Genomic DNA, 14,134 nt, shown 5'->3' with positions numbered 1-14,134 from the left:
ACCCCCAGTTTGATAACCTCCGCCTTATATCATGCTTGTCTGTCATCGTCTATTGCTTCTATTATTCCTTGCTCTATCTATCTTTCATTCTGTCTCTCCGTCAACCTGCTGCTCTTGTATTATAGAAGCGATGCCATTTGGAAGCATGAATTTAGAGACATTTCTGTCGGGTTCGCTTTTGTCTAGCCTAGTCGTCGTTTTTGCTTCTATTATTATTATTATTATTATTATTATTATTATTATTATTATTATTATTATTATTATTATTATTATTTGTGGCGTGACAGTTTCTTTTCTTTTCGTTTTGGATTTATGGATTTTCAGCTACACTCGTTTGTTTGTTTGTTTTTTGTGGTCATCATCATTTATTATCATTATCGTTTATTTGTTTTGTTTTTTATTCCCTTATTGTTTTTTTTTGGTATTTCTGGTGTGACGAAATTTTTTCTTTGTGGATTTAAAAAAAAAATTAGCGGCATCGTTTTTTTTCGGTCATCAGCTTTTAATTATTACTCTTATCATCGCTTATGTTGTTTTTTTGTCCTTTATTTTATTTATTTATTTATTTATTATTATTTTTTTTTTTTTTTTTTTGGTATTCCTGCTGATGTGACGATTTACTCTCTTTGTGGATTTATGGATTTAGCTACACTTGTTTGCATTCAGTCGGTGAGTTTCCGTGAGTACCTTTGTGGTGAGGTCATCCCCGCCCCGCAGTACAGACCTAGACAGAGAGACTTTGTTCGACTGCGTCCTAAACTTCGACTTCAAGATTGCGCGAGGAGCTCCTCTACTTCGTGACACCTCTTAGCTCTTAACATAATCTTCAGCTGTACCTTTGATTTCTCTCCCTCCTTAAGCTGAAATCCGTACATCTTTCTTTCTCTTCCTCTTTCTCTCTTTCCGCCATTTGGTCTGCGGGTCATATTGGCGACTGATTGGGTTGTATATGTGTTTTTTCTTCTGCTTATTTTCCTTCATTTTTTGCTTGATTTGCTGCATTCCTCGCCCTGTTCCTTCCCTCTTTCTCTCTCTCTATTCTTGGGTCCATGGATTGAATGGCTTAATGGGCTTTGTATGCTTTCCTTTTTTGGTGACTAAATGACGCAACCCAATACCTTTCTTTTTTTCCTTCCTTTCTATGTTTTTTTTATCTTCCTCTCCGCCTATTTATTTGCCTCCGGGTCTATGGATGTCATGGATCGCTTGCCCGAGCTTTGTATGTTCTCTTTTTTCAGGTTGGTTTAGGATGCACATTTTTTTCTCTTCATTCTCGGTGCTGGACTTTCTGGACGCTTTTGTTTGCCTGCTGGAATTCCGCCTAGCGTCGATCCTCTTTCTGGTGGTCGAGGCAATGCAAGGCGGTGTGTGGCCTCCCTCGCTGCTTGGCTTCCCTCTGTATTCTTAGTGCTCGGGTGTTTTTTAAGGTGGGACGGATGATGTACGGTTTCCTGTCCTGATGATTTTTACCATTTCCATGTGTTCAACGTTTCCTCCTCCTTCTCCCCTTCCTCCTCCTCCCCTTTTTCCTACTCCTTCTCCTCCTCCTCCTCCTACTCTTTCTTTTCATGCAAGTAAAATGGCGCGAGACGGAGGAAAGTGAAAATTCCCTCGTTTCCTCCTCGACCAGACTGGGGTGACGAGGGAGGGGCGGGGGGAGGGAAAAAATAGGGAAATGCAGTGCAGGGAGGGATGCAATGGACCGGGTGTCACTGGGTGGTGGGGAAGGGGAAGAAAAGGGAAGACGCTGCATGGTGAGGAGGCCCCGCGCCCACCAGCCCCCTTGGCGGTAAACGTCACTTTCCTCCCCGTGCCATGTTTTTAATTTCACAGTACAGCCAAGCTCTGTACACACACATACAGACAAACTCGATGGGCAACAAGACTTCCTGCCTGAAGATCCACGCCGAGGCGTCGCTGGGGGCCGGGGTCCCCAGCGTGGACGCCCTCTCTTTGTCGTGCAGCGCGTCACGCTGCTGGGGGCGGGGGAGGCGCCGCCTTGCGCGGTTCACCTTCCCCCGCCGGGGGTGGGTGTGCACCCAGGGGGTGCAGGTGTGCCGGGGCAGGGAGCTGCAGCACCTGCCCCTGGTCGGGCTCCACCACGAGGACCCCAGCACCGCCATCAGGGTTAAATGCTCCCGCCGAGGGGAGGCCGTCTACGCGGCCACCATGCCCCTCGCCCGCCTGCTGGGAATGCTGGAGGAGGCCGTGGCCGGAGACGCGGCCCTCCTCCTCTTCAGCCTGGCAGGCGACGAGGACTGCGTTGCCACCCTGTCCTTCACACGGTCCAGGTACGCCAGGCCGTGGGCGTGTAACGGGTGGCTCCACAGCCGCGGCGGCGGTGAATGGGAGCTTGTGGGCCAGGGGGTCGCTGCGTGCCTCGGCCCCCGCGAGGGTGGCTGCGGCGCGCCGGCCAGCCCTGGGCAGCAGGAGTTTGGCCAGGGCCAGGGATGGCACGACCCTGTCCCGGCGGATAAGGCGGACGAGGTCAGTGCCTCGGCCTTTGCGGCGGTGCCTCAGCCAGTCCTGAGGACACCAACATATACGGTTCATGAGTATACAGTGCCAGCAGTGCACCGCGGCGACCCCTCGGCCAGTGCCCAGGACGTGGCAGTGCCAGAGGCTGACTTGGGGGATCCATCGACCCTGGCAGTTTACCGCGCCCTTCACCAGGTTGGGCCAGAGCCGCACCAAGGGGTCCCGTCAGCCACCAGTGCCCAGAACACCACAGTGCCAGAAGCCTGCTGCGGGGACCCACCACCCAGTGCCGAGGCCCGCGAGGCAGTGCCAGAGGCGGACTTGGGGGATTCCTCTTCTCAGGCACTGTACAGAGACCTTCATACGACGGAGCCTCACGTGTGGGTCCCGCAGCCCAGTTCCCAGATCCTTACAGTGCCAGAGGACCCTTCAGCCAGTGCCCAGGACTCAGCAGTGCCAGAGGCTGACTTGGGGGATTCATCGTCCCTGGCACTCTACCACGACCGTCACCAGACTGAGCCTGTCGAAGGGGAGCCACCGGTCAGTGCCCAGGACTCAGCTGTGCCAGAAATTGACTTGGGGGAGTCATCGTGCCTGGCACTCTACTACGATCTTCACCAGCCTGTGCCTGAGCCTGTGTCTGACGAAGGGAACCCGCCAGCCAGTGCCGAGGCTAGCGAGGCGGTGCCCGACGAGGAGTCATTGGAGCCAATGCCGAGTGCCCAGGAGGCGATGCCCCCGAGGTCGGGAAGGCCTGGTGGCACGCCGTCCTGGAGGGCCTGGAAGTGCTGGACCTCGTCGTGTACTGCCTCCTGATCCTCGACGCCTATCTGCGCTAAGAACACACGGCCTTCACTCATCACCGGGCTGGCTCAAGGGGCTGTTTTTCTTACATTTATCTGCTACTCCATTATTCCTTCTACTCTCTCTCTCTCTCTCTCTCTCTCTATATATATATATATATATATATATATATATATATATATATATATATATATATATATATATATATATAAAACTCCGTCCTTTACGCTAAGGTCGACATTATAAGACTGTCGCTTCTCACATCAACTATTTCTAAACGTCAAAGAGGGGATCATTGGAATCTAGTGGGTGGGGTTTTTTTAGGTTCATGCCACTGAAGAAGGTCCAAACCGGTCCAAACTACCGCCAGGATCATACAACTACTCCTGAAATTCCCTAAACTCATTCGAAAGCCTTGTCAGATACGTGAACTTGGGCGACGAAATGTTTTAAAATACGACCCTTAGTAAGACGTGACCGGTGTCTTTATTATAATGTCAGCTAAGAAAGAGTAACTTCACAAAGATTAGTCGAACCTCAAGGAGTCAGTACATTCATTGCAGCCGGGGGGGGATGCAGGATAAACTCTTGGGTTGGTATTAGAAGACACTCTCGCTTCTCACTTCACCTATTTCTAAAGGTCAAAGAGGGGGTCAGTCGGGTTCTAATGAGTGTTTCTTCAGGTTCATGGTACAGAAGAAGACTCACACTACCACCAGGGTCATAAAACTACCCCTGGAAATGCCCACAACTCCTACGAAAGCCTTGTCAAATATGTGTTCTTGGGTGGCGATATGTCTTGTAATTGGGTTGGTATTGAAAGACACGTTCGCTTCTCACATCAGTATTTCTAAAGGTCAAAGAGGGGGTCAGTCGGGTTCTAATGAGTGTTTCTTCAGCTTCATGGTACAGAAGAAGACTCACACTACCACCAGGGTCATAAAACTACCCCTGGAAATGCCCATAACTCATACGAAAGCCTTGTCAAATATGTGTTCTTGGGCGACGAAATGTTTTAAAATACGACCTTGCAAGTCTCAAGTCATACTGTGTAGCTGAGCTCTTCTTCTATTCTTCTTTGCTCTCTATCTCTTGGTGTCGTTGGTTGTTTGTCTAAGTCTACGGCTCTAGGTACTCTCGGCAAGCTGTCACTGTATCGTTTTATATTGACAGGTAAAATACAAAAGGAAAATCATGACGCCTCTCCTCCCGAAATTGACCTCTCTTTCGGCCACCTCTTTTGAGTCTTTTTTGTAGGAGCAGCGAGTAGCAGGCTTTTTTTATTATTGTTTCCTTTTTTTGTGCCCTTGAGCTGTCTCCTTTGTTGTAAAAAAAAAAAAAAAAGATTGAAGTGTAAATTCAAATCGTGTTCTCTTGTATTTTCAGTCTAAAAATCTTGCGACCCCAAAAGCACCTCGCGACCCTGCTGCCCCGAGAGAGGTCGCGACCCCCAGTTTGATAACCTCCGCCTTATATCATGCTTGTCTGTCATCGTCTATTGCTTCTATTATTCCTTGCTCTATCTATCTTTCATTCTGTCTCTCCGTCAACCTGCTGCTCTTGTATTATAGAAGCGATGCCATTTGGAAGCATGAATTTAGAGACATTTCTGTCGGGTTCGCTTTTGTCTAGCCTAGTCGTCGTTTTTGCTTCTATTATTATTATTATTATTATTATTATTATTATTATTATTATTATTATTATTATTATTATTATTATTTGTGGCGTGACAGTTTCTTTTCTTTTCGTTTTGGATTTATGGATTTTCAGCTACACTTGTTTGTTTGTTTGTTTTTTGTGGTCATCATCATTTATTATCATTATCGTTTATTTGTTTTTGTTTTTATTCCCTTATTGTTTTTTTTTGTATTTCTGGTGACGAAATTTTTTCTTTGTGGATTTAAAAAAAAATTAGCGGCATCGTTTTTTTTTTGGTCATCAGCTTTTAATTATTACTCTTATCATCGCTTATGTTGTTTTTTTGGCCTTTATTTATTTTTTTTTTTTTTGGGGGGGGGGGGTTTCCTGCTGATGTGACGATTTACTCTCTTTGTGGATTTATGGATTTAGCTACACTTGTTTGCATTCAGTCGGTGAGTTTCCGTGAGTACCTTTGTGGTGAGGTCATCCCCGCCCCGCAGTACAGACCTAGACAGAGAGACTTTGTTCGACTGCGTCCTAAACTTCGACTTCAAGATTGCGCGAGGAGCTACTCTACTTCATGACACCTCTTAGCTCTTAACATAATCTTCAGCTGTACCTTTGATTTCTCTCCCTCCTTAAGCTGAAATCCGTACATCTTTCTTTCTCTTCCTCTTTCTCTTTCCGCCATTTGGTCTACGGGTCATATTGGCGACTGATTGGGTTGTATATGTGTTTTTTTCTTCTGCTTACTTTCCTTCATTTTTTGCTTGATTTGCTGCATTCCCTCTTTCTTTCTGCCATTTGGTCTACGGGTCATATTGGCGACTGATTGGGTTGTATATGTGTTTTTTTCTTCTTTTGCTTACTTTCCTTCATTTTTTGCTTGATTTGCTGCATTCCTCGCCCTGTTCATTCCCTCTTTCTCTCTCTCTATTCTTGGGTCCATGGATTGAATGGCTTAATGGGCTTTGTATGCTTTCCTTTTTTGGTGACTAAATGACGCAGCCCAATACCTTTCTTTTTTTCCTTCCTTTCTATGTTTTTTTTATCTTCCTCTCCACCTATTTATTTGCCTCCGGGTCTATGGATGTCATGAATCGCTTGCCCGAGCTTTGTATGTTCTCTTTTTTTTCAGGTTGGTTTAGGATGCACATTTTTTTCTCTTCATTCTCGGTGCTGGACTTTCTGGACGCTTTTGTTTGCCTGCTGGAATTCCGCCTAGCGTCGATCCTCTTTCAGGTGGTCGAGGCAATGCAAGGCGGTGTGTGGCCTCCCTCGCTGCTTGGCTTCCCTCTGTATTCTTAGTGCTCGGGTGTTTTTTAAGGTGGGATGGATGATGTACGGTTTCCTGTCCTGATGATTTTTACCATTTCCATGTGTTCTACGTTTCCTCCTCCTTCTCCCCTTCCTCCTCCTCCCATTTTTCCTACTCCTTCTCCTCCTTCTCCTCTTCCTTTTCATGCAAGTAAAATGGCGCGAGACGGAGGAAAGTGAAAATTCCCTCGTTTCCTTCTCGACCAAGCTGGGGTGACGAGGGAGGGGCGGGGGGAGGGAAAAAATAGGGAAATGCAGTGCAGGGAGGGATGCAATGGACCGGGTGTCACTGGGTGGTGGGGAAGGGGAAGAAAAGGGAAGACGCTGCATGGTGAGGAGGCCCCGCGCCCACCAGCCCCCTTGGCGGTAAACGTCACTTTCCTCCCCGTGCCATGTTTTTAATTTCACAGTACAGCCAAGCTCTGTACACACACATACAGACAAACTCGATGGGCAACAAGACTTCCTGCCTGAAGATCCACGCCGAGGCGTCGCTGGGGGCCGGGGTCCCCAGCGTGGACGCCCTCTCTTTGTCGTGCAGCGCGTCACGCTGCTGGGGGCGGGGGAGGCGCCGCCTTGCGCGGTTCACCTTCCCCCGCCGGGGGTGGGTGTGCACCCAGGGGGTGCAGGTGTGCCGGGGCAGGGAGCTGCAGCACCTGCCCCTGGTCGGGCTCCACCACGAGGACCCCAGCACCGCCATCAGGGTTAAATGCTCCCGCAGAGGGGAGGCCGTCTACGCGGCCACCATGCCCCTCGCCCGCCTGCTGGGAATGCTGGAGGAGGCCGTGGCCGGAGACGCGGCCCTCCTCCTCTTCAGCCTGGCAGGCGACGAGGACTGCGTTGCCACCCTGTCCTTCACACGGTCCAGGTACGCCAGGCCGTGGGCGTGTAACGGGTGGCTCCACAGCCGCGGCGGCGGTGAATGGGAGCTTGTGGGCCAGGGGGTCGCTGCGTGCCTCGGCCCCCGCGAGGGTGGCTGCGGCGCGCCGGCCAGCCCTGGGCAGCAGGAGTTTGGCCAGGGCCAGGGATGGCACGACCCTGTCCCGGCGGATAAGGCGGACGAGGTCAGTGCCTCGGCCTTTGCGGCGGTGCCTCAGCCAGTCCTGAGGACACCAACATATACGGTTCATGAGTATACAGTGCCAGCAGTGCACCGCGGAAACCCCTCGGCCAGTGCCCAGGACGTGGCAGTGCCAGCGGCTGACTTGGGGGATCCATCGACCCTGGCAGTTTACCGCGCCCTTCACCAGGTTGGGCCAGAGCCGCACCAAGGGGTCCCGTCAGCCACCAGTGCCCAGAACACCATAGTGCCAGAAGCCTGCTGCGGGGACCCACCACCCAGTGCCGAGGCCCGCGAGGCAGTGCCAGAGGCGGACTTGGGGGATTCTTCTTCTCAGGCACTGTACAGAGACCTTCATACGACGGAGCCTCACGTGTGGGTCCCGCAGCCCAGTTCCCAGATCCTTACAGTGCCAGAGGACCCTTCAGCCAGTGCCCAGGACTCAGCAGTGCCAGAGGCTGACTTGGGGGAGTCATCGTCCCTGGCACTCTACCACGACCGTCACCAGACTGAGCCTGTCGAAGGGGAGCCACCGGTCAGTGCCCAGGACTCAGCTGTGCCAGAAATTGACTTGGGGGAGTCATCGTGCCTGGCACTCTACTACGATCTTCACCAGCCTGTGCCTGAGCCTGTGTCTGACGAAGGGAACCCGCCAGCCAGTGCCGAGGCTAGCGAGGCGGTGCCCGACGAGGAGTCATTGGAGCCAATGCCGAGTGCCCAGGAGGCGATGCCCCCGAGGTCGGGAAGGCCCTGGTGGCACGCCGTCCTGGAGGGCCTGGAAGTGCTGGACCTCGTCGTGTACTGCCTCCTGATCCTCGACGCCTATCTGCGCTAAGAACACACGGCCTTCACTCATCACCGGGCTGGCTCAAGGGGCTGTTTTTCTTACATTTGTCTGCTACTCCATTATTCCTTCTCTCTCTCTCTCTCTCTTCATATATATATATATATATATATATATATATATATATAGATAGATATATATATATATATATATATATATATCCGTCCTTTACGCTAAGGTCGACATTATAAGACTGTCGCTTCTCACATCAACTATTTCTAAACGTCAAAGAGGGGATCATTGGAATCTAGTGGGTGGGGTTCTTTTAGGTTCATGCCACTGAAGAAGGTCCAAACCGGTCCAAACTACCGCCAGGGTCATAAAACTACTCCTGGAAATTCCCTAAACTCATTCGAAAGCCTTGTCAGATACGTGAACTTGGGCGACGAAATGTTTTAAAATACGACCCTTAGTAAGACGTGACCGGTGTCTTTATTATAATGTCAGCTAAGAAAGAGTAACTTCACAAAGATTAGTCGAACCTCAAGGAGTCAGTACATTCATTGCAGCCGGGGGGGGATGCAGGATAAACTCTTGGGTTGGTATTAGAAGACACTCTCGCTCCTCACTTCACCTATTTCTAAAGGTCAAAGAGGGGGTCAGTCGGGTTCTAATGAGTGTTTCTTCAGGTTCATGGTACAGAAGAAGACTCACACTACCACCAGGGTCATAAAACTACCCCTGGAAATGCCCAAAACTCCTACGAAAGCCTTGTCAAATATGTGTTCTTGGGTGGCGATGTGTCTTGTAAATACGACTCTTGGGTTGGTATTGAAAGACACGTTTGCTTCTCACATCAGTATTTCTAAAGGTCAAAGAGGGGATCAATCGGGTTCTAATGAGTGTTTCTTCAGCTTCATGGTACAGAAGAAGACTCACACTACCACCAGGGTCATAAAACTACCCCTGGAAATGCCCACAACTCATACGAAAGCCTTGTCAAATATGTGTTCTTGGGCGACGAAATGTTTTAAAATACGACCTTGCAGGTCTCAAGTCATACTGTGTAGCTGAGCTCTTCTTCTATTCTTCTTTGCTCTCTATCTCTTGGTGTCGTTGGTTGTTTGTCTAAGTCTACGGCTCTAGGAACTCTCGGGAAGCAGTCACTGTATCGTTTTATATTGACAGGTAAAATACAAAAGGAAAATCACGACGCCTCTCCTCCCGAAATTGACCTCTCTTTCGGCCACCTCTTTTGAGTCTTTTTTGTAGGAGCAGCGAGTAGTAGGCTTTTTTTATTATTGTTTCCTTTTTTTGTGCCGTTGAGTTGTCTCCTTTGTTGTAAAAAAAAAAAAAAAAAAAAAAAGATTGAAGTGTAAATTCAAATCGTGTTCTCTTGTATTTTCAGTCTAAAAATCTTGCGACCCCAAAAGCACCTCGCGACCCTGCTGCCCCGAGAGAGGTCGCGACCCCCAGTTTGATAACCTCCGCCTTATATCATGCTTGTCTGTCATCGTCTATTGCTTCTATTATTCCTTGCTCTATCTATCTTTCATTCTGTCTCTCCGTCAACCTGCTGCTCTTGTATTATAGAAGCGATGCCATTTGGAAGCATGAATTTAGAGACATTTCTGTCGGGTTCGCTTTTGTCTAGCCTAGTCGTCGTTTTTGCTTCTATTATTATTATTATTATTATTATTATTATTATTATTATTATTATTATTATTATTATTATTATTATTTGTGGCGTGACAGTTTCTTCTCTTTTCGTTTTGGATTTATGGATTTTCAGCTACACTTGTTTGTTTGTTTGTTTTTTGTGGTCATCATCATTTATTATCATTATCGTTTATTTGTTTTTGTTTTTATTCACTTATTGGGTTTTTTTTTTTTTTGTATTTCTGGTGACGACATTTTTTTCTTTGTGGATTTTAAAAAAATTAGCGGCATCGGTTTTTTTTTGGTCATCAGCTTTTAATTATTACTCTTATCATCGCTTATGTTGTTTTTTTGGCCTTTATTTTATTTTATTTATTTATTTATTTATTTATTTATTTATTTTTTTTTTTTTGGTATTCCTGCTGATGTGACGATTTACTCTCTTTGTGGATTTATGGATTTAGCTACACTTGTTTGCATTCAGTCGGTGAGTTTCCGTGAGTACCTTTGTGGTGAGGTCATCCCCGCCCCGCAGTACAGACCTAGACAGAGAGACTTTGTTCGACTGCGTCCTAAACTTCGACTTCAAGATTGCGCGAGGAGCTACTCTACTTCGTGACACCTCTTAGCCCTTAACATAATCTTCAGCTGTACCTTTGATTTCTCTCCCTTCTTAAGCTGAAATCCGTACATCTTTCTTTCTCTTCCTCTTTCTCTCTTTCCGCCATTTGGTCTACGGGTCATAATTTTTATTGGCGACTGATTGGGTTGTATATGTGTTTTTTCTTCCGCTTACTTTCCTTCATTTTTTGCTTGATTTGCTGCATTCCTCGCCCTGTTCATTCCCTCTTTCTTTCTGCCATTTGGTCTACGGGTCATATTGGCGACTGATTGGGTTGTATATGTGTTTTTTTCTTCTGCTTACTTTCCTTCATTTTTTGCTTGATTTGCTGCATTCCTCGCCCTGTTCATTCCCTCTTTCTCTCTCTCTATTCTTGGGTCCATGGATTGAATGGCTTAATGGGCTTTGTATGCTTTCCTTTTTTGGTGACTAAATGACGCAGCCCAATACCTTTCTTTTTTTCCTTCCTTTCTATGTTTTTTTTATCTTCCTCTCCGCCTATTTATTTGCCTCCGGGTCTATGGATGTCATGAATCGCTTGCCCGAGCTTTGTATGTTCTCTTTTTTCAGGTTGGTTTAGGATGCACATTTTTTTCTCTTCATTCTCGGTGCTGGACTTTCTGGACGCTTTTGTTTGCCTGCTGGAATTCCGCCTAGCGTCGATCCTCTTTCAGGTGGTCGAGGCAATGCAAGGCGGTGTGTGGCCTCCCTCGCTGCTTGGCTTCCCTCTATATTCTTAGTGCTTGGGTGTTTTTAAGGTGGGATGGATGATGTACGGTTTCCTGTCCTGTTGATTTTTACCATTTCCATGTGTTCTACGTTTCCTCCTCCTTCTCCCCTTCCTCCTCCTCCCCTTTTTCCTACTCCTTCTCCTCCTTCTCCTCTTCCTTTTCATGCAAGTAAAATGGCGCGAGACGGAGGAAAGTGAAAATTCCCTCGTTTCCTTCTCGACCAAGCTGGGGTGACGAGGGAGGGGCAGGGGGAGGGAAAAATAGGAAAGGCAGTGCAGGGAGGGATGCAATGGACCGGGTGTCACTGGGTGGTGGGAAGGGAAGAAAAGGAAGACGCTGCATGGTGAGGAGGCCCGCGCCCACCAGCCCCTTGGCGGTAAACGTCACTTTCCTCCCCGTGCCATGTTTTTAATTTCACAGTACAGCCAAGCTCTGTACACACACATACAGACAAACTCGATGGGCAACAAGACTTCCTGCCTGAAGATCCACGCCGAGGCGTCGCTGGGGGCCGGGGTCCCCAGCGTGGACGCCCTCTCTTTGTCGTGCAGCGCGTCACGCTGCTGGGGGCGGAGGAGGCGCCGCCTTGTGCGGTTCACCTTCCCCCGCCGGGGGTGGGTGTGCACCCAGGGGGTGCAGGTGTGCCGGGGCAGGGAACTGCAGCACCTGCCCCTGGTCGGGCTCCACCACGAGGACCCCAGCACCGCCATCAGGGTTAAATGCTCCCGCAGAGGGGAGGCCGTCTACGCGGCCACCATGCCCCTCGCCCGCCTGCTGGGAATGCTGGAGGAGGCCGTGGCCGGAGACGCGGCCCTCCTCCTCTTCAGCCTGGCAGGCGACGAGGACTGCGTTGCCACCCTGTCCTTCACACGGTCCAGGTACGCCAGGCCGTGGGCGTGTAACGGGTGGCTCCACAGCCGCGGCGGCGGTGAATGGGAGCTTGTGGGCCAGGGGGTCGCTGCGTGCCTCGGCCCCCGCGAGGGTGGCTGCGGCGCGCCGGCCAGCCCTGGGCAGCAGGAGTTTGGCCAGGGCCAGGGATGGCACGACCCTGTCCCGGCGGATAAGGCGGACGAGGTCAGTGCCTCGGCCTTTGCGGCGGTGCCTCAGCCAGTCCTGAGGACACCAACATATACGGTTCATGAGTATACAGTGCCAGCAGTGCACCGCGGAAACCCCTCGGCCAGTGCCCAGGACGTGGCAGTGCCAGAGGCTGACTTGGGGGATCCATCGAACCTGGCAGTTTACCGCGCCCTTCACCAGGTTGGGCCAGAGCCGCACCAAGGGGTCCCGTCAGCCACCAGTGCCCAGAACACCATAGTGCCAGAAGCCTGCTGCGGGGACCCACCACCCAGTGCCGAGGCCAGCGAGGCAGTGCCAGAGGTGGACTTGGGGGATTCTTCTTCTCAGGCACTGTACAGAGACCTTCATACGACGGAGCCTCACGTGTGGGTCCCGCAGCCCAGTTCCCAGATCCTTACAGTGCCAGAGGACCCTTCAGCCAGTGCCCAGGACTCAGCAGTGCCAGAGGCTGACTTGGGGGAGTCATCGTCCCTGGCACTCTACCACGACCGTCACCAGACTGAGCCTGTCGAAGGGGAGCCACCGGTCAGTGCCCAGGACTCAGCTGTGCCAGAAATTGACTTGGGGGAGTCATCGTGCCTGGCACTCTACTACGATCTTCACCAGCCTGTGCCTGAGCCTGTGTCTGACGAAGGGAACCCGCCAGCCAGTGCCGAGGCTAGCGAGGCGGTGCCCGACGAGGAGTCATTGGAGCCAATGCCGAGTGCCCAGGAGGCGATGCCCCCGAGGTCGGGAAGGCCCTGGTGGCACGCCGTCCTGGAGGGCCTGGAAGTGCTGGACCTCGTCGTGTACTGCCTCCTGATCCTCGACGCCTATCTGCGCTAAGAACACACGGCCTTCACTCATCACCGGGCTGGCTCAAGGGGCTGTTTTTCTTACATTTATCTGCTACTCCATTATTCCTTCTACTCTCTCTCTCTCTCTCTCTCTCTCTCTCTCTCTCTCTCTCTCTCTATATATATATATATATATATATATATATATATATATATATATATATATATATATATATATATATATATAACTCCGTCCTTTACGCTAAGGTCGACATTATAAGACTGTCGCTTCTCACATCAACTATTTCTAAACGTCAAAGAGGGGATCATTGGATTCTAGAGGGTGGGGTTTTTTTAGGTTCATGCCACTGAAGAAGGTCCAAACCGGTCCAAACTACCGCCAGGGTCATAAAACTACTCCTGGAAATTCCCTAAACTCATTCGAAAGCCTTGTCAGATACGTGAACTTGGGCGACGAAATGTTTTAAAATACGACCCTTAGTAAGACGTGACCGGTGTCTTTATTATAATGTCAGCTAAGAAAGAGTAACTTCACAAAGATTAGTCGAACCTCAAGGAGTCAGTACATTCATTGCAGCCGGGGGGGGATGCAGGATAAACTCTTGGGTTGGTATTAGAAGACACTCTCGCTCCTCACTTCACCTATTTCTAAAGGTCAAAGAGAGGGTCAGTCGGGTTCTAATGAGTGTTTCTTCAGGTTCACGGTACAGGAGAAGACTCACACTACCACCAGGGTCATAAAACTACCCTTGGAAATGCCCATAACTCATACGAAAGCCTTGTCAAATATGTGTTCTTGGGTGGCGATGTGTCTTGTAAATACGACTTTTGGGTTGGTATTGAAAGACACGTTCGTTTCTCACATCAGTATTTCTAAAGGTCAAAGAGGGGATCAATCGGGTTCTAATGAGTGTTTCTTCAGCTTCATGGTACAGAAGAAGACTCACACTACCACCAGGGTCATAAAACTACCCCTGGAAATGCCCATAACTCATACGAAAGCCTTGTCAAATATGTGTTCTTGGGCGACGAAATGTTTTAAAATACGACCCCAAGTCTCAAGTCATACTGTGTAGCTGAGCTCTTCTTCTATTCTTCTTTGCTCTCTATCTCTTGGTGTCGTTGGTTGTTTGTCTAAGTCTACGGCTCTAGGTACTCTCG

The 14,134-nt window shown here is 49.4% G+C and overlaps 1 protein-coding gene across 1 annotated transcript; it reads left to right on the top strand.

Moving 5' to 3' along the window:
• Positions 1-1,815: 1,815 nt before the first annotated feature.
• On the top strand, positions 1,816-13,090 carry LOC126983226 (uncharacterized). Its single transcript, XM_050835858.1, has 2 exons — positions 1,816-2,673; positions 12,357-13,090. Exons 1-2 carry the CDS (start codon positions 1,816-1,818, stop codon positions 12,999-13,001), a joined length of 1,503 nt encoding a protein of 500 aa, XP_050691815.1. The 3' UTR covers positions 13,002-13,090.
• The last annotated feature ends 1,044 nt before the right edge of the window (positions 13,091-14,134 follow it).

The sequence above is a fragment of the Eriocheir sinensis genome, chromosome 53 (assembly GCF_024679095.1).
Source record: "Eriocheir sinensis breed Jianghai 21 chromosome 53, ASM2467909v1, whole genome shotgun sequence".
NCBI classification, from domain to species: Eukaryota; Metazoa; Arthropoda; class Malacostraca; order Decapoda; family Varunidae; genus Eriocheir; species Eriocheir sinensis.
The sequence above is the reverse complement of the archived record's forward strand: the minus strand, read 5'-3'. Positions and strand labels throughout refer to the sequence as shown.

What these genes read in the sequence shown, in the direction of transcription:
- LOC126983226 (XM_050835858.1), top strand. Translation starts at nt 1,816, where the DNA reads ATGTTTTTAATTTCACAGTACAGCCAAGCTCTGTACACACACATACAG. An exon ending in TTTACCGCGCCCTTCACCAG is followed by an intron (nt 2,674 to 12,356) that starts GTTGGGCCAGAG and finishes GCCCTTCACCAG; the next exon opens with GTTGGGCCAGAGCCGCACCA.